Source organism: Erpetoichthys calabaricus, chromosome 17, assembly GCF_900747795.2.
Source record: "Erpetoichthys calabaricus chromosome 17, fErpCal1.3, whole genome shotgun sequence".
Taxonomy (NCBI): Eukaryota; Metazoa; Chordata; class Cladistia; order Polypteriformes; family Polypteridae; genus Erpetoichthys; species Erpetoichthys calabaricus.
In genome coordinates, this window is record NC_041410.2 from 11491893 (window position 1) to 11514595 (window position 22703).

Below are 22703 nucleotides of genomic sequence, written 5' to 3' on the forward strand. Positions count from 1 at the left end.
AAGCGCTCTCCCTACGCTGCACTGTTCTTGAGCTTTTGGAGGTCTGTAGCTATCGACACTGCAGAAAGTTGGCAACTTATGCCCGCTGTGCACCTCGGCATGTGCTGACCCTGCTCTGTGATTTTACATGGCCCACCACTGTTGCTTACGCTTTGTTATAATACCACTGACAGTTGACCGTGGAACATTTCGTAGCGAGGACATTTCACGAATGGACTTACTGCACAGGTGGTATCCTATCACGGTACCACGCTTGAATTCCATGAGCTCCTGAGAGCGAGCCATTCTTGTAGAAGCCGTTTGAATGCCTAGGGGCTTCGATGTTATACACCTGTGGCCATAGGAGTGATTGGAACACCTGAATTCAATGATTTGGAGGGAGGGGGTCCCATACTTTTGGCAATATAGTGTATGTACTGTATTAGGTCTGTCATTCAAGTTCATTTTTCTTCATTTAAAGGAGGTTCATGAAAATTGACACTGAACTGACAAATGTCTGCCACCTTGCTAGTATTTCTGGACAAACCACCTTCAAAGCCAAAATATTTGCATGGTTCCTAGTCACACACTTTTTCCAGCAATCAGAATATTTTTAGGGTACGACCATGTCTAGAAATGTTTTCAAGATGAAAAATAAGTGGGTAGAGGGTTGGGAGCGTTCACTGAGACCCACCACATGGCGAACCACCTCAGGGTCCCAAATTAGGACTTGAGTGCAGCCGTGCAACGGGTGGCACCTCAGCACCACACTAATTAGAATGGAACAATGTGTAGTTTTTTTACAATGGCTGGAGTGCCAATCCTGCTACCAACCCGTGAGTTTTCCCTCTAAGTTGGAGGCTGACGTCATACCCAGGACAGAGCAATGGCAAGTTAAAGGCCTAACAGAATGGAATCATTTCTGGCATATAGGAAGTCACTGTGCAATGGAGAGATTCCAAAGGACTGGAAAATGACAAATATTATCCTGTTATATAAAAAGGGTGAGCGGGCAGAGCCAAGCAGCTATAGGCCAGTAAGCTTAACATGCATCACAGGAAAATGAATGGAAGGAATGATTAAGGATAAGATTGAGCAACACCTGGCAAGGACAGGAGCTTTACTGAAGAGCCAGAAAGGGTTCAAAAGAGGGAGGTCATGTTTTACCGACATGCTGGAATTCTATGAGGATGATCATACCCATTTGCTGCAAAGTGGGGCATATGATATTATTTATCTAGACTTTCAGAAAGCATTTGAGAAGGTGCTACATGAGGGGGTGGGCATCAAACTAAAAGAAGTGGGAGTTGTGGGTAATGTTTGTAGATGGATGCAAAATTGTCTCAGACACAGGAAGCAGAGGGTGATGGTGTGAGGAACCTCCTCAGAATTGGCTGATGTTAAGAGTGGTGTCCAGCAGGGGGCAGTGCTTGGGCCGCTGCTATTTTTAATATATAGAAATGATTTAGATAGGAATATAAGTAACAAGCTGCTGTGATATATGGCCGGCCGTTCATCCCGGCCAATACACCCAGCCCGCCAGGTGGAGCCCTCCCTGCAGTATGAAAGTGCCCCGAATGCCAGCAGGGAATCCTGGACAATGCAGTTTTTATCCCCAGCCCTGCTGGATACCATGGGAGCCGCTAGAGGACGCTGCAGGGAGGAACAAGGATTATTTGCCCTACGGCCCGGAAGTACATCCAAGTCACATGGACAGGAGGAATGACGTGCTTCCGGGGTGAAGGAAAAGGATTTTTATCTGACCCAGAAGTGTTCCTAGTCACGTGGACAGAGAGGGCAAAAGATTTCCGGGTCATGGACTATAAAGGACTATGGGAAATCCCAGAAGAGTGAGCTGAGTTGGGAGGCAGGGTGGCTAAGCATCTAGGAGAGTGGAGGATTGTATTGATTAGTGTTATTGTGGATTTATTGAGTATTGTGGAGAGGAGGGTGCTTTGTGCACTTATTTATAATAATAAATATTATTATTGGACTTTTATCTGGTGTCTGACGTCTGATCTGAGGGTTCAAGGGAGTGAGAGTGACCTAATCTGTCACACAGGTTAATTTTGCAGATGATACCAAGATAGGTGGACTGGCAGATAATTAAGGAATCCGTTGAATCGTTACGGATGGACTTAGATAGCATACAGACTTGGGCAGATATGTGGCAGATGAAATTTAATGTCAGTAAATGTAAAGTATTACGCATAGGAAGTAAAAATGTTAGGTTTGAATACACAATGGGCAGTCGGGAAATCGAGAGTCCACCTTATGAGAAGGACTTTGGAGTCGTAGTGGACTCTAAGCTATCGATATCCAGACAGAGTTGTTCAGAAGAAATTAATAAGGCAAACAGAATGTCAGGTTATATAGCGCCTTGATGTGTGGAGTACAAGTCACAGGAGGTTCTGCTCAACCTTTATAACACACTGATGAGGCCTCATCTGGAGTCCTGTGTGCAGTTTTGGTCTCCAGGCTACAAAAAGGACACAGCAGCACAAGAGAAGGTCCAGAGAAGAGCGACTAGGCTGATTCAGGGCTACAGGGGATGAGTTATAAGGAAAGATTAAAGAGCTGAGCGTTTACAGTAAAAGCAAAAGAAGATTAAGAGGAGACCTGACTGAAGTGTTTAAAATTATGAAGGGAATTAGTCCAGTGGATTGAGACTGTTATTTTAAAATGAGTTCATCAAGAACATGGGGACACAGTTAGACACATTTAAGGGTAAATTTCGCACAAACATCAGGAAGGTTTTCTTCACCCAGAGAACCTCAGATACTTGGAATAAAGTGACCAAGTAGTGTAGTAGACAGTAAGACTTTAGGGACTTTCAAAACTCGACTTGATGTTTTATTGGAAGAAATAAGTGGGCAGGACTGGCGAGATTTGTTGGGCTGAATGGCCTCTTCTCGTGTAGATTGTTCAAATGTTCTAATTTATGGGATTCGAACTGGCAATCTTCTGATTGCTGGCACAGATCCCTAGTCTCAGGCCCACCTAGTCACACTCATTTCCCTGCAAACAGAATATTGTCCAAAAACTTTTAGGATAGGATCATGTTTAAAAATGTTTTCAAGAACAGAACTAAGTGGGAGGCACATTAGCAACGCCAGAAGCTTTAGGGGCTTCGTCTAGTGCTGCAGTTAGTCATGAAATTAATGGACTGTAACAAAGCCATAGTGGAGGTCTTGTTACAAGGCAGCCTGCTATTAACAGATGCATTCTAGGTAACCCCCTGTGTAAAGTGTTGTCATTGCTCCCTTATTAGTCCGAAGACTTGATACACCATCAGTTAGACTGTTGTAACAGTAACTGATAGTTACACCATATGAGAGGGGTTCAAAATAATTTGATCCTAACTTATTAAGACAAATATAGTTGTGCGCATACTTAATTACAGTAATTCTGGAGGATTCCACCAGGTGGCAGTGCAGGAAATCATTACAGGGAGAAAACAACTTCTGGTTTTGCTGTGTTGTGAGTTGAAGGTAGGAAGAAAAAAAAAATAAGATGGCAACAGCGACACAGAAGATGGTATCATGTCATTACGGTGGGGAATATGTGACGCTTGCATTGCCTATGTGAGAAATGGATTAAAAAAAGCACCACGAATAAGTTTGCATGTCAGCATTTAAGTTTGATGATTTGCTTCACCACATCGAACCATTCATCAAACATCGTAGTATGCAGATTTCCTGTTGGAGCAGCATTGCAGATTGCCATCACATGTTGACACTAAACAACGATGCTGACATCACATAACAACATGCCGCCCATGTTTTTGCTGGTACTGCAACTCACACACATGTCAAATTAATTTCTGACGAACACTGGGAATGCGTGGCAGCCATGATGCGTACGCATACGCGTCCTGAGCGTGAAGTAGAAACCGGTCCTTACATCCGAGGATTACTCGGGCTCTAAAAGTGCTAACAGTTTTAGTCCTGAGCGTTACTCAGGCGACGTTATAGATAGATAGATAGATAGATAGATAGATAGATAGATAGATAGATAGATAGATAGATAGATAGATAGATAGATAGATAGATAGATAGATAGATAGATAGATAGATAGATAGATACTTTATTAATCCCGATGGGAAATTCACATAAATCTTACATAAGGGTCAGGCCCGAGTGCTACCCGGGCAACGGTGTGGACACATCTCCTCCTAGCCTCATCATGGCATCTCGTATGAAACATCGTTCAGTGTTGCATGCTCTTGACGGTGATGACGAAGTGAACGTGTCTTCAGGCAGTGAAACTGAAAGTCACTCTGATGAATCCAAAAGTGACGCTCGCATTTCTGTTTCTGCTAGCCCTGCTTCAAATAAACCACCGCCACCAACTCATTATGTTTTTGTGGGGCAGCCAGGAATAAAAAGTGAACGTTAACAGCCAAGACCCAAGTTATTTCTAGATGATGACGCGATCAAAAGAATTGTTGAGGTGAAGCATTGCACTGAACGGTGACCGTAAATGGCCGTACACCTACACGGATTTCCCAAACAAAAGACACATTATGACAGTATGTACGATATTAGCATCATTGTTAATCATTTCATATTGTTATTCATCATTGTTACTCTTTGTATCATTATTATACTGTTTACACTTCTGAGTTTGTACTTTTTGTTTTTTGCACGTTTTACAGTTGAAAGATGTTGTTTTTCAAGCCAAAAAATGCAATGCTTTTCACATTTTTTTTTTATTATTATTATTATTTTTGAGAGAAATGTAAAGCTAAGGAGGTTGCCCCAAGGGTCAGCCGTGAGTCTCTAAATGCACACTTTTCCGTAGTGTTAGGATTTCAGTGCTAGCAGGATATTTGATTTGGTGGTTTTCAGCATGCATTGTGACTCAAGATTCAGTTTGTTACTGTCACGTGTACAAGTACAGGTTCCGTGTACAGTGAAAGGGTTACTTGTATGTGCCTCTGCAGACAGAAAACAAACACCAGAGACAAGATAAATATACAAAAAAATACAACACGTGACAGCAAATGCATGTGATAGATAATCTGTGATAGCCGCAGTAGTAGCAGTGGAGGTGACAAGGTCACGGATTGTTCCTGGGCCTAACTGCAGTTGGGTAAAAACTGTCCCTGAATCTGGAGGTGCGTGTTCAGATGGACCTTAAATCAGGGGTGTCCAACTGGTGGGCCACAGTGGCTGCAGGTTTTCATTCTAAACCAGTGGTGGGCAACCATTTTTCGCACTAAGGCCACTGACGACTGCTTTAACTCGAACAAGGCCGCACCATTATGAAGTCATTAACAATATATATAGGCATGCTTTTATTAATTATTTATTATTAAACTTTATACAGACCCCAAAGTGTGTAAAAGTGTAAGAATAATCCATAACACAAATTAATTCTGTAATTTTCAATGACTTTTTTGAGTCTGTTTGTTGGTTGACAATTCATTAAAACTTGGCTCAAAAGTTGTTGTTCTTAAACGTGGCTGGCCTTCCAAATGGTCGTCTGTCAGGACTGTGCAGTATCGATTCGTAAACGAATCTTCGTTTACATTGTTTGTTTCGTTGAACATTTTCGGCTAGTGTGAACAAGCCAAAAGGCCGCAATCACTTGTTCCACTGATACCTTCACGACGGTCACAAAAAAAGACCTCGAAGGCCGCACTTGCCCACCTCTGTTCTAACCCTTTTCCTAATCGACGAGCAGTTTTCGCTGCTAATTAACTCCTTTTCCCTTTACTTTAATAGCCCTGTTTTTAAGGATTCAGTTCTCTGAATTGATTTGTTTCTTCATTAAATGGCAGCCAAGCAGAAATGAGATGTGAAACGAGCTAACGGATTAACGTCAAACTCCAGCCAATTTCACTCCAACCAGTTTCGTAATGAGAAGCCAGTTCTTGCTGTTCATTAAAGCCATTACTGAATATCGTGACTTGTTGCTGCTCTCATTCTGCCACAGCTGTCTGTTGATTTTCTGTTTTTTTTTGAAGACCACCGTGAAGTTGTTTTGGTGACCTGAGCAGACCAACATGACCAAGACCTTCACCTTTCTTTATTTTCTGGTGAGCTGGTCATGTGGCCACTTGTTTGGTGTTTGGCTGCTCATGACTAATGTCATGTCATGTCAAAGCCATGTTAATTAAAACGAAGGCAAAACAAGTTAATCAGCAGCAAAAATTGGTCACTAATTAAGAAGATGGTTAGAATGGTAACCTGCAGCCACTGCGGCCCACCAGGACTGGATTTGAACACCCTAGGAGGGTGAAAAGTGGCAGTGCAGGATGGCTGGGGTCCCGCCTGACACCGTTTACCTTCCTAAGGCAGAGCGTGGCATGGATGTCATGGACCGGAGGGAGCTGAGGGCCCGTGATCTGCGGTGCTGTTTCCACCACACATGGCAGACCCTGCTGTACCAGGATGTTACGGACCCTGTGACGATGGACTCCACAGCACACCTGTAGAATCTGCACAAGGTTGTTGGTGACATCTGGGCCTTGTTCAGTTTCCTGACAAAGTAAAGGCATTGGAGGACTTTCTGAACTACTGCTGCAGTGTGACTTGACCATTCAAGGTCATCAGTGAGGGACACCCCAAGGAACCTGAAGCTGCTAACCTGCTCCACGGCCTCCCCTCCGATGTAAATGAGATGATGCCTTCTCATCTGCTTGCAGAAATGCACCATCAGTTCCTTAGTTTTGCTAAGATTGAGGGTGAGGCTGTTGTCCTAGCACCATTCAGCCATCTCGTCGTCCTTGCTGATCAGACACTTGTAGTACACAAGAGCTCATCTTTGACTGTTCACACAGCCAGGACTGTAGAATACGCTTTTCAGGTTCAGACTCCAATCTTCTTGACCACCCCTCTTATACAGTACTAGCCGTCCCTCGAGGTTCCACCCATGTAATAGTGAAAAAGGACAGTGAGGTGGGCCCTGCCCGGTTCCCCACTCCTGACATCACACTTCCCCGTCCCCTCGGCCCACGGCCTCTGTCTCAGATTAGCTCAAATACATCGCTCCTGCAAGCGATTCTTCGCACGATGAGAGAAGTTGCAAAATCAACTGGAATGTTCAAGCAAATTCTAGAAAAAAACCCAATCTAAATCCGTTAAGTAGTTCTCTCGTTCACTAGCTAAGCGGAGGTAAGGTACGCCCCAAGGCTGCCACTTGAGTGAGGAGGGCCCGTGCTGCATCTGTCTCGGATTTGCACAAATAAATTGGTACCGCAAGCAAACTATGATACGTAGTACGATTGGAGAGGTTGCAAAATTAACCGGAATGTTCAAGCAAATTCTAGAAAAAAACCTGATCGAAATCCGTTAAGTAGTACTCTCGTTCGCTAGCTAAGCGGAGGTGTAAGGTACACACACAGCCCAAGGCTGGCACGTGAGTGTGGAGGGCCTGCCCACTTCCCTTCGACCCGCTGCGTCTCTCTCGGATTCGCACAAATAAATCGGTACCGCAAGCAAACTATGATACTTAGCGTGATGAGAGAAGTCACAAAATCAACCGGACTGTTCAGGCAAATTATAGAAAATCTGTTAAGTAGCTCTCTCGTGAAAAGCGGACAGACATACAGACAGACGTTGGATTGCATATAGATAGAGATGTAGCTCATATCGTAGTGTCTTTGGTTTGTGAAATAGCAGCCGCTAACAGAGATTCTGCTTTAAACCTTATCTACTGATGGTAATGGTGGAAGCTAACACTAAGCATCCCCCTCCCCAATGCTAAACTGTATTTTTTGTTTCCACAGGTGATCTTTCATGGGGTTTCTGTCCTCCTTGGATTCCAACATGGAGATGACTTCTTCCTACCGACCTGTTCTTCAATCTGATTTATAATGACTTTCTGCTGGGACACTTTTCTCCAGTGCCACACTCTCGCCATGATAAGCAAGTATGAGCAGTATTACAACAAGTCTGTTATTTCTGTATATTATGCCTATGCCAAGAATCTCTCGCAGAGTGACATCAATGAGAAGTCGAAGGAAAGCCTCTCAGTCATGTCCATCTTCTTCATTTTGATGTGCTGCATTATTATTTTGGAGAACCTTTTGGTCCTGGCGGCCGTCTGCAGGAATAAAAAATTCCACTCTGCGATGTTCTTCTTTATTGGAAACTTGGCCTTTTCCGATCTTCTGGCTGGATCGGCCTACATTGCAAACATTTTGCTGTCTGGGAAGAGGACGTTTGAACTTGTACCCGTGGAGTGGTTTATTCGGGAGGGTACCGCTTTCATCACCCTTGCGGCTTCGATTTTCAGCCTCCTGGCGATTGCCATTGAGCGGTTTACTGCGATAACCAAGGTCAAAGTCTATGGGAGCAACAAAAGCTGCCGCATGTTCTTTCTAATTGGAGCCTGCTGGGTGACTTCCATATTGATCGGATGCATGCCCATTATAGGCTGGAACTGCATTAATAACCTCTCGGACTGCTCTTTTGTCCTCCCCTTATACTCCAAAAGGTACATTTTCTTTGTGGTCACCATCTTCACGTTGATCCTCTTCTCCATTGTGGTTCTTTACGTACGCATTTACCTGATTGTGAAATCCAGTCACCGGGAAACCACAGCTTCCCCAACCTACGCCTTGCTAAAGACGGTGACCATCGTTCTCGGAGTCTTCATTATCTGCTGGCTGCCAGCCTTTACCATCCTGCTGTTAGACGTTTCTTGTGCCAAGCTTTCCTGCCCAATTCTCTCCAAGTCCAAGTATTTTTTTGGCTTTGCCACACTGAACTGTGCCCTTAATCCTGTAATTTACACACTAAGGAGCAAAGACATGAGGAGGGAATTCCTGCGGGTCATCTGCTGCTGGGGACTCTTTCACAGTGGACGATCGACCGACTGCTGTATGATTCCTCTCAAAGGCTCCACCACGTTGGAACACTGCACGTTTAAGCACGAGCAGCCCACCACCCCGATCATGCAGGACTGCACCACGTTTGTATAATCACGTCAAGGCTGTGAATCCCAAGCGGACTGCGTGTGCAGATACAGTGTTAAGATAACCAAAGACTGCAAAGAGAGCTCACGAGCAGAGCTTTACAGAGCTATGGCGAACAAAATGAGATAATAGATAATGAGGTGGGAGAGCTGCTTCAGTCACTGCGTGCTGAGGTACATGGCAGGAAGCGGCCGATAGATAGGAAGCTGCGGTTGTGAATTTTACAGCTATCTGAATCTGTGAAAAAAGAAAAAAATAATAAGTAAGCACCACGGTGTGTCTGAATTTCACAGCATCTACATAATCCCTGCATGTGTCAGTATAAGCAGACTTCGGTATAGAAAAACCCAAAGGGTGTAAAAGAGGGGCGCGCGAATGAAACTGAATGTATGACGTGTTAGCTGTTGGCAGATCAGTGTCTTCCTTTGCCTTTCCTGGAGCTGTATTAGCAGATTTGTATTTGCAAAGAAATGTCAAATTATAAAGTAAACACGAGAAGGGGGGGGGGGGGGGTAATCTACCGTTAGCAGGCTGATGCTTCAGTGATATCGATCCAGAAGAGAGAATATGCACTTATAATTTACGACTTGACCTCCTCTGGACCTCTCTACCTTTACCACCACTACGCCTGAATTCCACATTCCTCGCTAAAGAATCGAATTAACAGCAGCAGTCATTGTACAGACATTTGTTTTAGTTACAGCCAAGTGTTGATACCGCGTAAAGTCAGGAAAAGAAAGCAAAAAAAAAAAAAATAAAGTTCTGATTTGGTCAGACAACAAAGGTTCTTCTGTATTTAAACAGCGCAGGAGTCACAACCATCATATAAGTATTCACTTACTCAAAGCCTGTAGACTTGGGGGGTTTATTGAGGTCATATGTATTAGCAAGAGGGCCTTTAAAGTGTAATGGTGGGCAGTGCGGAGGGCATTGCTACCTCGCTGCATTTACACCCCTGTTTGACTCCTTGTGTGGAGTTCACGTATTCGTTTTGGCTTCATTCTACAGTTGAAAGATATGTTTTATGGTTAATAATCCTAAACTGACCTGGCGTGAATGAATGTGCGCCACTCAGTGAACGCAATCGCATTTAAGAGGGCTTCAACAAGCCATGGCCTTTCTATGTATTGATGAGCATAAGGCAGAAATCTGCAAAGCCTCCATTATGGGGCAGAGCAGGGCAGGGCAGACTCCCTAATACCAAATGAGTTTAAAGTTGGCCAATTCACTTTTACCTAAAAAAAAAAAATGTAAACAGACGTGGGGGGAATGAGAAATTTCCAAACAGAAACCAAATTGACCAGCCTGGGATTCCCACCCAGTCACCTGGCGCTGCGAGGACACCAACACTAACCACAGATGTGCTCTGCAATAGACTGGCATCCTGTTAAGGGGCTGCCTGGCTCCTGCCTTGTGCATATCGCTGCCAGGATAGGCTGTGGCTCACTGGTGCCCTATGAAGGGAAAGCAGGCTCAGAAAATGTAGGGATCAGCGAATAATGTGCTTCATGAGTGGATGCCATAAGAACTCGGATAGTTAAGCAGCATGTCTGTAGATTTGTATGTATTTAGTAAATTATTAGAATACATGGCTTTTTATGGAAATATTTTAAAACGTCCCACGGAAAAGTGATAAACGGTTGTCTAACCATCAACTTGGAAAATGTTGAAAAATGCCTGTATGTGTGTAAGTGTGGAAATCAAATGTCATGCAGATCATGTCCACTTATTCTCCTGTAGTTTCTTAGGATCAGTAATTCTATCTATCTATCTATCTATCTATCTATCTATCTATCTATCTATCTATCTATCTATCTATCTATCTATCTATCTATCTATCTATCCTGCCTACTATACTAAAATCTATCTATCTATCTATCTATCTATCTATCTATCTATCTATCTATCTATCTATCTATCTATCTATCTATCTATCTATCTATGTTATCCTGCCTACTATACTAATATCTGTCTACAGTATCTATCATATAGTGCCTGTCTATCTAAATCACAATTCCACTTATATTTCAGTACCCACGCTACAGTGGCAGAGTGGGCCAATTCACTCGTTTAATTCCAGGGTTTTCCCAAATGTGGACCTTTCACACAAAATACACAAGATCAGTTAGACCGTAACCGCACTGCGTTTTTGTTTTCCTAATTTTGCCCTGTGTCCCCAAGTCTTTTCCTTTTGCATGCTTCAGGAACACACACTGTTTTCTGTAACATCCGATGAAAATGTCCAAAATGGCCTGGTAAACCTGGCGGGTAGTACCGTCTTCCCCTTGCCTTAGAGCTTCTTTTGCTAACCTTTTGAATGCCTTGATGGGATATGTCTTTGCTTTATTTGGCCTCTAATGTTGAAATGTTTTCTTGAGTGTGTAGCGATAATCTACACATTGCAACCCTGTTTTTCTCATAATTTGTGTGCAGGTCCAATTTGGGTCAATGAGAGAAAACAAAAGTGCAGCTGGGATGTGTCTTCACTTTTGCCAACAAATGTGCGTTTTACTTACCCTCTAACTCCCACTCAAATGTATATTTGTACTAAAAAGCTTTACATATAAAGTACTCATAAACTGCCATATGCAAGACGCTCCATTCAAAGGTTTTTTTTAAGTCGTTAGAATGCAGCATTGGGCTTAATAACTTTAATACCCCATCTAGTCTTTGGCAACTGAGTTGCTAACAATTCACCTTCAAATTGCAATTTCATATTATTTCCACAACCTCTCCTTCTTACACTCATTGAAGTCAAGGTTTTGCCCCCATTGCTTTGTTACTTTATGACAAAGGGCAGCATGAGACACAGTGGTTAGCACCGCAGCCTCCCAGCTCAGTCCCTACCTGTGTGGAGTTTGCATGTTCCCCCTTTGCCCGCCTGGATGCCCCTCCTGTGTTCCAGTGATGTGTAAATGATCTCAACATGTGCCCCTTGTGATTGAGTGTGGTCCGTGAGCGGACCCTGGGATGGCATGACTCTCTGTCCAGCCCTACAGAGTATAAAATGAACCAGTGGCCCTTGTGGATTCACCGTAAGCACAGGCAGCCGTCCTCGTCTCTTCCGCCTCTTTTAGAGAGGCACATTTTGCATTTTAGAATTGGCTTTCTCTTGATTTTCAAAGCACTTATTTCACTCTCCATTAAATGACCAGAGACGGCAGCACACGTTCTCAATTTGCTCTTCGCTCTCCGGTAACGCTTAGTCTATATTTCTTTTTTTATTTAATGTACAGCACAGTTCTTTGTGGGTTTGCCATGTCTCAGTGTGATCAGGACCCTCCAGTGCTTAGGACCCAATGTCTGTCAGAAACATCAGCATTGTGAAGAACATGACACATTTTGAACAATCCTTTTTAATTCTGTTTGGGTGATAACACTGCATAGATTATAATTTGTAGGACATTTTTGTCCGCACCCAGAAAACGGAGAGAACTCTGATCAGAATGTTTAAGGGTTCTACACTAAAATGGCTTCCAAAATAGAAGACACTGCCAAGTGAAAGGACCCCCTTCCTAGTGAAGCAAAACAAAACTTTAAAAACTTGACTCAGTAAAGCGAGCTACTTTAATAAAAAAAAAAAGAAAAAATCTATTTACAAAAATTCATCTTTTTGATAAAATGGTATCCCTTGTCTCCCCATCCCACGTCCCTAAACTTAAGCGTGTTGTGTCAATGGCTTGATGGACGCTATTTCGTAAAAGTGTCCACAGAGGGGGCAGCACAGCTTGTGGTTGAGGCCCACTCCCGGGATGTCCTCTGTGACGACTCTGCATGTTACCCCCCATCATTTCTTACTGTAGTCAGGATTGTTGCCGGCTCTGAATTGTCCCCTCTTGAGTCCGAATACCCTGTTGTGGGCCAGCCTCCCTCCTAAGTTTGGTTCCTGCCTTGTAACCCATCGCTCCTTGAATGCTCTCTGAGACCCTGTCATGAAAAAGTAGGCCTGTCAGGCAGGGTGTGGCGGGGTCTCTTTCCATTTATTTTAGGTGTTGGTGTGTATACTCTGTAAATAGAAGACAGTATTGTAAGGACGCTAGGGGGACGTTGTTGTCCGATTTTGTTACTTTCCCTACATATACCGTAGGTAGATATAAGCAAAGTGTTGTGAAAATATTTCCTTAGAGTTAGACATCCCTGACTACTTTTCAAAGAGACGTCTGTGTGTCAGGGTGAAGCTCTGCAGACACAATAACTTGAAAATGAATCACACAATCCAGGTGAGACTTAACTTGTATTGTTCACAGCTTACGAATTTTGTGACAAAATCGCCCCCAGTGGATTTTCCACTACCTGTATAACAATTGGCGTATGTCATCGGGAAAGTAACTCGACGGCATCCAAATTTTGAAATCACGGCTTTACTTTTGTAGAAATGTAATTTGATCTTTTATTTTTCCTTGTGTTTTCTTTTCTTGCGTACCTCCAAAGACAATCTCAAAGTCACAAGCAAGGCAAGAATGCTGAAGTGTTGCAACACTGCGGTGTCCTAATCTCTGACAGACATCACAGAGGTTATCGGCAGGATTCTTCAAATTCCACATCCCTAACATCACAATGACGAGAAGATTCCAGAAACACAGAGTTATATTTGAGAGGAGATATTTAAAAAAGATTTCACACGTTGAATTAGCGACTTTCATGATCGTTTTTGTACTAGTGAAAGACACGGACCTAACTAATTATTTTATTACCTAAAATTTTTTGACTTTCCAGGACATGTTAGATCATAAGCTTCTGATGAAGACCAAGATCAAGGTGCCAGTCCCATTAGTTTGTTAGTAATCACATGACAGACAGACATTAGCATTTTACAGTTGTGCTTGAAAGTTTGTGAACCCTTTAGAATTTTCTAGATTTCTGCATAAATATGACCTAAAACATCATCAGATTTTCACTCAAGTCCTAAAAGTAGATAAAGCGAAACCAGTTAAACAAATGAGACAAAAATATTATACTTGGTCATTTATTTATTAAGGAAAATGATCGAATATTACATATTTGTGAGTGGCAAAAGTATGTTTCAGTATCAGTATCTGGTGTGACCCCCCTTTGCAGCAATAACTGCAACTGAACGTTTCCGGTGACTGTTGATCAGTCCTGCACACCGGCTTGGAGGAATTTGAGCCCATTCCTCCATACAGAACAGCTTCAACTCTGGGATGTTGGTGGGTTTCCTCACATTAACTGCTCACTTCAGGTCCTTCCACAACATTTCGATTGGATTAAGGTCAGGACTTTGACTTGGCCATTCCAAAATATTAACTTTATTCTTCTTTAACCATTCTTTGGTAGAACGACTTGTGTGCTTAGGGTCGTTGTCTTGCTGCATGACCCATCTTCTCTTGAGATCCAGTTCATGGACAGATGTCCTGATATTTTCCTTTAGAATTCTCTGATATAATTCAGAATTCATTGCTCCATCAATGAAGGCAAGCCGTCCTGGCCCAGATGCAGCAAAACAGGCCCAAACCATGATACTACCACCACCATGTTTCACAGATGGGATAAGGTTCTTATGCTGGAATGCAGTGTTTTCCTTTCTCCAAACATAATGCTTCTCATTTAAACCAAAATGTTCTATTTTGGTCTCATCCGTCCACAAAACATTCTTCCAATAGCCTTCTGGTTTGTCCACGTGATCTTTAGCAAACTGCAGACGAGCAGCAATGTTTTTTGTTGGAGAGCAGTGGCTTTCTCCTTGCAACCCTGCCATGCACACCATTGTTGTTGAGTGTTCTTCTGATGGTGGACTCATGAACATGAACATTAGCCAATGTGAGAGAGGCCTTCAGTTGCTTAGAAGTTACCCTGGGGTCCTTTGTGACCTCGCCGACTATTACACACCTTGCTCTTAGAGTGATCTTTGTTGGTTGACCATTCCTGGGGAGGGTAACAATGGTCTTGAATTTCCTCCATTTGTACACAATCTGTCTGACTGTGGATTGGTGGAGTCCAAACTCTTTAGAGATGGTTTTGTAACCTTTTCCAGCCTGATGAACATCAACAACTCTTTTTCTGAGGTCTTCAGAAATCTCCTTTGTTCATGCCACGATACACTTCCACAAACATGTGTTGTGAAGAGCAGACTTTTCTAGATCCCTGTTCTTTAAACAACACAGGGTGCCCACTCACACCTGATTGTCATCCCATTGATTGAAAACACCGGACTCGAATCTCACCTTCAAACTAACTGCTAATCCTAGAGGTCCACATACTTTTGCCACTCACAAATATGTAATATTCAATCATTTTCCTCAATAAATAAATGACCAAGTATAATATTTTTGTCTTATTTGTTTAACTGGCTTCTCTTTATCAACTTTTAGGACTTGAGTGACAATCTGATGATGTTTTAGGTCATATTTATGCAGAGATATAGAAAATTCTAAAGGGTTCACAAACTTCCAAGCACAACTGTATATATACAGTATGAGTCAATGTGGGACGTGACACATTCTTCCCGTATCTGCAGAAGCGTTTTTTCAAGTTTTCAGATGTGTGTTAAGTTAACTTTGATGACTAAATTGACTCCCCTCTCTAGGGATAGTCCCTGATACCTCCAGCGTGAGTCTCAGCCCACCACGGCCCTGTAGATGAACTTGAGACCGTCGAGTTAAAGACAGCGAGTCTATTCTATGGTCTTCAGTACCCAATCAAGTTCCTGTTGGTCAGTTTTGGGTTTTTTTTTTTTTGGACAGCATAGCTTCTTTCTGCGAAGACTCAGACTGCTGCAGGCAGCTCGGCAGAAGGTTTCCTGTTTGTCTCAAGCAAAGCACCAAGCAGCTGCGTCAGGCTCTGTCAGTGCACCAGCCACGTCCCACCTGATGCCTCCCCTCCACACGATCTAGTCCGATTCTTATGGCAGGCTCTACCAAAACTACATTTCCCAGTTTAGGAATAAATGTCCTATACCCCGCGCACTTCCAAACCTGCTCTTTTGTTTATCTTTGGACTCTAGAACTGAGGTCGCCAACTCCAGTCCTGGAAGACCCCCAGTGGCTGCTGGTTTTCATTCTCACCATTTTCTTAATCAGTGACCTGTTTTTGCTGCTAATTAACTTCTTTTGAATTCATTGTAATTGACTTGTTCTTGAAGACCAGGACCCCTTAATTGTTTCTCTTTTTCCTTAATTAGCTGCCAAACAATAATGAGATACAAAATAAGCCAAAACAACTGGTGTCCATCATATAATATCTTAAAATAAAGAAAGATGAAGGTCTCAGGAATGTTGATCCGCTCAGGTCACCTAAAACATTTGACCAGAGCTCTTAGAAAAGAGAATATCAACAGTTTTCGTAAATGTCTGCTATTGCACAATGAGAGCAGCAACGAGCCATTGAATTAAAGAACGGGTTTAATGAACATCAAGACTCGACGCCTAATTAAGCAACTGGTTGGAGCTTGAGGCCCTGACTTATATTGGTCTTCTGTTGGCTCATTCACTTCACACTTCATTTCTGTTTAAGGAAAGCAATGAAGCAATTCAGAGGAGCAAATCTTAAAAAGCTAGTCAATTAAAATGAATTCACAAGAAGTTAATTAGCAGCACAAACAGGGCACTGTTTGAAAACCAGCAGCCATGGTGGTCCTCCAGGACCGGACTTGGTGACCCCTGATCTAGAATTTTTTGGTTGTTTTTCAGGAGCAATAGCTTAAGAGCCAGCTCAACAGTGTGAGCTAGGAGGGCTGTCTCGTTAAAATCCCCTCGAATTTACTCGATGCCTATGTCTTCTCCATGATCTTCAGTATGTGGCTGCATTGTAAACGATATCAGAGATGTCCCCTGTTTGATTTAACTGCCTTCAGCCCATTCCACTGAAGCTTTAGGCCCGTTCACTTCAGCTTTGGACAAGGAGGTACAATGGCGTACAGCAGGGACAAACACCAGCAGTAGGGCCGAACCCCCCCCCCCCCCCCCCCCCCCAAACCCCCAAACTCGCACACAATGCATTAAAAGAAGATTCACCTCATTGTTGTCACCCGGTTCACTTTCTGCCGTCAGTCTTTTCTGTTGTGTGACCGGTTACTTTCTATTCCGTGGTGTAACCGACCGGTCACTTTGTATTCCAAATTGCGATACTAAGAGACGTAACATCTCAAAACCTAAGCCCGGTGAATATGAGAGACGCAAAAACACCGAAACAAAGTCGGGGATACCAACGTGTTAGCTTTGTATAGTTGGTTTAGGCAAAAAAAAATGTCAGTCTTTACAGACAAGAGCTCAAAACAGAACTGAAGAACAATGCAGAGCAGAGCTTTTATATGGCAGGTAGACAGGAAGGGGTGGGGCCAGTAAACCAGAAATGACATCAGAGGTGGAAGAGCAGAGGGAGGATTAGAGCACAGCGCCCACCCCTGGCTTGGCAGGAGCTCACAGTTACTTGAGCCCCTCAGTTTTCTCCTACGTGCGCGTGTCTGACAATACAAACATCTCAAATTTTGTTTTTTGAGGCAGGAAAAAAAATTAAACTTAATATTTTGGACAAAGGTGTAACATGGCTGAAAGTCTGGCTACTTCAGAGCGGGGCCTCATGAAATTTATTGCATGCATTTTTTTCATCAGTTCAGGGTCCTGGAGCCCGTCCACCACAGAGACATGAAATATGTGATTTTTCTAAACCAGGGGTGTCCAGGTCTGGTTCTGGAGGATCACCGCAGCAGCTGCAGGTTTTTGTTCTATCCATGTTCTAAATTGGTGACCCATTTATGCTGATATTTCACCTCTGCTGTCTTCAGTCTGACTGACTTGCAATTTAAGCCTCGGACCCCCTTAATTGCTTAATGGCTGCCAGATAAAAATGAGATAATCTGTTTCTCTGTAAGCCCACTTCATTAATCCATTTTATGATTCTGATTGGCTGGAGCCTACAATGAAGCCCCCCTCCACTTTGTGTGATGATGATGATGATGAAGTGTATAAGGAGGGTGCTGTGTGAAATGTGAGCATTGATTGTGTGTGATAAGAGTATTAGATTTTTGTCGCCCCATCTTGGGCTGCTTCTTACAAGTGTAGCCCCTCTCCCCTGGCACAGAGTATTCATAGGGTCCTGTTTGTTTATGGTGTATACCTGCTTGGCGTGGTCTCAGCACAATAAACAGGACAGAAAGCACTCAATCAGTTTATTGTTGCACACTTAGGTATTGAAATGAGCGCATGCATCACATCCATTCACTCACTTAGCTGCTTTGGGGGTCCTGAGGAGACATGGCTGAATGAATTGTGTCTTATTTCACTTAAACGCTTCACAGGGGCAAAGACTCTCCTGGCAACTTGAAGCTGAAGACCAGGTGCCAGTCAATGGCATAGCCCAGTCACACACACACACACACACACACCTACAGTTGTTCTCCCACAGGGCCACTTTGGAATCGAAGGATCTGTGAGGCAGCTGCACTAACCACTGCGTCACCATGCTGCACTTCAAATATACAAAACCAGTTATGTAATGAGCCCTTTTTTTTTTTTTTGTTTCACTTCTACTGTGCCAGCGTCTGCATGAATTAAGAGAGCAGTCTTGAAGCACGTCAGCCAGGTTTGGCTGCCTCATGATGGCTGCCAGTCTTGAACCTTTTTATGGTATTGAGAGGGATCTAAAAAAATAAAAGTCCGGGGTCCTAGAAATGGTTAAATCAATCATCCATGACAAATGAGATCTCCTCAAGGGTCTCTGTCAGACCCCAATGCATCAACACTAAAATAATCTTTTAGGCCGACTTGGGGACAATGCTTCCTTCAAGTGTCACCTGTCCTGTATCCATTTGCCTTTTTTTTTTTTAATTATTTCTGCTCAGTTTTTCCTTCCAGCTTTGGCACCGACACTGTTAACTCTTTCCTACCCCCCATATGCAGAACCCCCCCCCCCCCCACACACACACACACACACACATTTTGTTCTCATTAACTCTGAAAGGCAGGCAGGACATGATGATGTGCACCTACACAGCAGCCAGCCTTGACCTGTGGTGATGGTTGGGGGGGGAGGGGGGTGTTGGGGGGTCACGCATCTTGGATTTTAAAAAAAAAAAAAAAACAAAACTGATATTTAGAAGCTGGTGAACAGAATGGAGAGCAGGTTTGGCTCCACTTTACAGACTACAGGAATTCCTGTGTTTTATGTGCGGTTCCTGCTGTTTACAGGACTTAAGGTGACGTGGATTCAAATTTCCGGGAAGTTTGTGCTCCCCAGTTTGGACTTAAATATAACAAGGGTGGACGGGCCTGGCCTTGGCCAGAAATGACGGCTGGAGGTGATCACGATTAGGAGCCGGGACTGCGTCTTGTTTAGCGCCACCTTTGGTTTTCTTTTCTTTTGTGTTTTTTTTTTTTTTTTTTGACTCTTCAGTGAGGGTCTCGCCGCTTTCTTCATTAAGCCTCTTCAAAGCAGCAAGCGTCTAGTGAGCAGACACCATTGTCTGGGGTGAAATGTCGACACGGACTGCACCACCTCTGAACTGATCCAAAGAACTGCACTCCTGTACATTGTGCCAGAGCAAAACTCAACCAGAAACCCGCCGAATTGGGTGCCATCAGAGGGAACGGCCGGACCACACGGGTCCACTCCTGTTATTTAACTTGCTACTCCGCAATATGCACGCCATGCTTGTGTGTTTCCATGCAAAGAGCGTCACACAAGTCACTATGTCTGGTCATGTTTGGTCACACATGTCATTATGTCTGGCTGTGTTTGGTCACACACATCACTATTTCTGGCCGTGTTTGGTCACACACGTCATTATGTCCGACCGTGTTTGGTCACACACATGTCATTATGTCTGGCTGTGTTTGGTCACACACGTCATTATGTCCGACCGTGTTTGGTCACACATGTCATTATGTCTGGCTGTGTTTGGTCACACACATGTCATTATGTCTGGCTGTGTTTGGTCACACACATGTCATTATGTCTGGCTGTGTTTGGTCACACACATCATTATTTCCGGCCGTGTTTGGTCACACACATCATTATTTCCGGCCGTGTTTGGTCACACATGTCATTATGTCTGGCCGTGTTTGGTCACACACGTCACTGTCTGGCCGTGTTTGGTCACACACGTCACTATCTGGCCGTGTTTTGTCACACATGTCATTATGTCCGGCTGTGTTTGGTCACACATGTCATTATGTCCAGCTGTGTTTTGTCACACATGTCATTATGTCTGGCCGTGTTTGGTCACACACGTCACTGTCTGGCCGTGTTTGGTCACACACGTCACTCTCTGGCCGTGTTTTGTCACACACGTCATCATGTTCGGCCGTGTTTGGTCACACACGTCACTATGTCCAGCTGTGTTTGGTCACACACGTCACTCTGCCGAGTGCTGCTCATACTAACCACACACTCCATCCTCCCAGCTCCTATTCTTATTCTTCTTATTATTTTATTTCGCATTTCCTTTTGTCTTACAGCAGTGTTTTATGGTGCCACATTAATGGCGTACACACTTGTATGAGAGTAAAGGGAACGGTGTGGGAAAAAAACAAAATCAACTATTGTTTCCAATGAAAAAAATGCCAGCATGACCTGAAAAGTGAAGGATTTTTAATAACATGAACAAATTTGCTCATGGCTGTGGGAAATGCTTTTTTTATTTTCCTCAAACAGACGGGCGAATGAGAGACGCTTGTACGGTGTATAAACCCATTTGTTTTATTTTGCCTTGGGAGTCGACGTCAAAGCTCGGCCCACCGCTCTCCTTCTGGCTTAGCCCCCTTTTTCTTCCTGTGCAATGGCGCCGTGTGTCGTGTCGTGTCCGCCTTGCGAAGCTACGCCGTGTAATCCTGTGGAGGTCTCGTACGCCTTGTAACGTGTGAGTGTGTGTGTCCGTCCTGTGCCGCGTGTTTCTGTGTGCAATAATCTGTGTCAGTGTTCTGCACAAGTGGGCCATCATCGGTACATTTAAGTAACTCAGCACTACTTTATTTGTACGAATTCAAGTACTGCTGTTTAGTTTTTTTCTTTCCTTTTTTTTATTAAAATGATCCAATGGTACTAAAATAAACCCAACAAAAAAAATAACTTTCATTGCTGTCTTTTTTTTCAGCGTCATGCATGTAGTCATTTGGGTTTTTTTTAACGTGTGCAGAGGGGAGATGCTGGGTATACTGAGAGAAGGGTGCTAAGGATACAGCTGCCGGGGAGGAGGAGAAGAGGAAGGCCTAAGAGAAGGTTTATGGATGTGGTGAGAGGGGACATGCAGGTGATGGTGTGACAGAGTAAGATGACGAGGACAGAAAGATATGGAAGAAGATGATCCGCTGTGGCGACCCCTAACGGGAGCAGCTGAAAGAAAAAGGTGCGTGTTGTCATTTTAATTTCTGCTTGCTACATTAGCTGTCAGATGATAGAATACGTTTAAAAGGCTCTACATTCAGAACTCAACCTCTTGACAACTGAAGAATCTGAACAACTAATTTATAAATCCAGACATCATTACTATGAACACGGAGAGAAAGCTAATAAGCTTTTAGCTCAACAAATCCACAAGCAAGAAGTTTGCAATCCAATCCCAGTAATCACCAACACGAACAGAGACAAAATCATTGACCATAAAAATATAATGCACACATTTAGAGACTAGTATAAATCCTTATATTCTATATATTCTATATTCTGAGTTTAAAGAAGACAACACACAATCTAATGCATTTCTGGATACATTACAGTTACCACAAATAATAATAATAATAATTTCATTACATTTATATAGCGCTTTTTGTACTCAAAATCACTTCAAGGCGGGAAAGCAGCAAGCCCTGATGGCTACCCTGCAGAATTCTCCGCTCAGCTAGCTCCCCTCCTATTAGCAACATTTACAGAAGTTAGAGACAATCAAATTCTACCTCAAACTTTTCACCAAGCATTAATCACCGTCTTTCCTAAACAAAAAAATATTTGATGTCTCTTGCCTAATGTTGTACCCCACCCTACGCCTTTCCTCAGTATCCTCGTGTGCGTTAATCTCCTTTTCCAGCGCGTCCTCTCTCAATCAAGTTCCTGTAAATCCTGCTTTTCTGGCTGTCATTTCACGGTGTGTTGCCTACCTTATGTCTACTGTTTGATGACCACCAATGGTGGACAGGCCACCATTCCCCACTGTGAAAACGTCATTTGTATTCTTGCAAATCCTTCCCATCTTTGAAGGTGACTCTCAGCACTCCTCCTACACCTTACCTTGGTGTCCTCGTATGTGTTAATTCATCCTGTAAATTCTGTCATTTCCATGTGCGTTGCTTGCCTCATGTCTGCACATTGACTACCACCGATGGTAGATTGACCCCCATTCCCCACTATCGACTATTGAGACATCATTCACATTCTTGCATATACTTCCCATCTTTGAAGACGACTCTCAGCGTTTCTCCTCCACCTTTCCTCGGTATGTTTGTGTGTGCTAATTAATCTCCTTGCCTGGCGCTTCCTCGCTCAATCTCATTCCCATAAATCCTGCTTCACAGGCTGTCATTTATTTCAAAGGCATGTTTTAACTTTTATGGACAGAATTTCTAGGCGCAGCCAGGGTGTTGAGGGGGTCCAGTTTGGTGGACTCAGGATTGGGTCACTGCTTTCTGCAGGTGATGTTGCCCTGTTTGCTTCATCAGGCCGTGATCTTCAGCTCTCTCTGGATCGGTTCGCAGCTGAGTGCGAAGCGGCTGGGATGGAAATCAGCACCTCCAAATCCGAGACCATGGTCCTCAGCCGGAAAAGGGTGGAGTGCCCTCTCAGGGTTGGGAGCGAGATCCTGCCTCAAGTGGAGGAGTTCAAGTATCTCGGGGTCTTGTTCACGAGTGAGGG

The 22703-nt window shown here is 43.5% G+C and overlaps 1 protein-coding gene and 1 long non-coding RNA gene across 3 annotated transcripts in view; one reads left to right on the plus strand and one right to left on the minus strand.

Annotated features, from left to right (window-relative positions):
* s1pr2 (sphingosine-1-phosphate receptor 2) overlaps nucleotides 1-20928 on the plus strand; it is a 198794-nt gene extending 177866 nt beyond the window's left edge. For both annotated transcript variants that reach the window (XM_028822721.2, XM_028822722.2), the window contains one exon: nucleotides 7716-20928. In XM_028822721.2, the coding sequence (XP_028678554.1) occupies nucleotides 7803-8912 (1110 nt within the window). In that variant the 5' untranslated portion in view covers nucleotides 7716-7802 and the 3' untranslated portion in view covers nucleotides 8913-20928. The remainder of the gene's footprint in view (nucleotides 1-7715) is intronic.
* The window catches only part of LOC127526161 (uncharacterized), a 268028-nt gene that overhangs the window by 71721 nt on the left and 173604 nt on the right, over nucleotides 1-22703 (minus strand). The gene's annotated exons all lie outside the window — the stretch shown is intronic.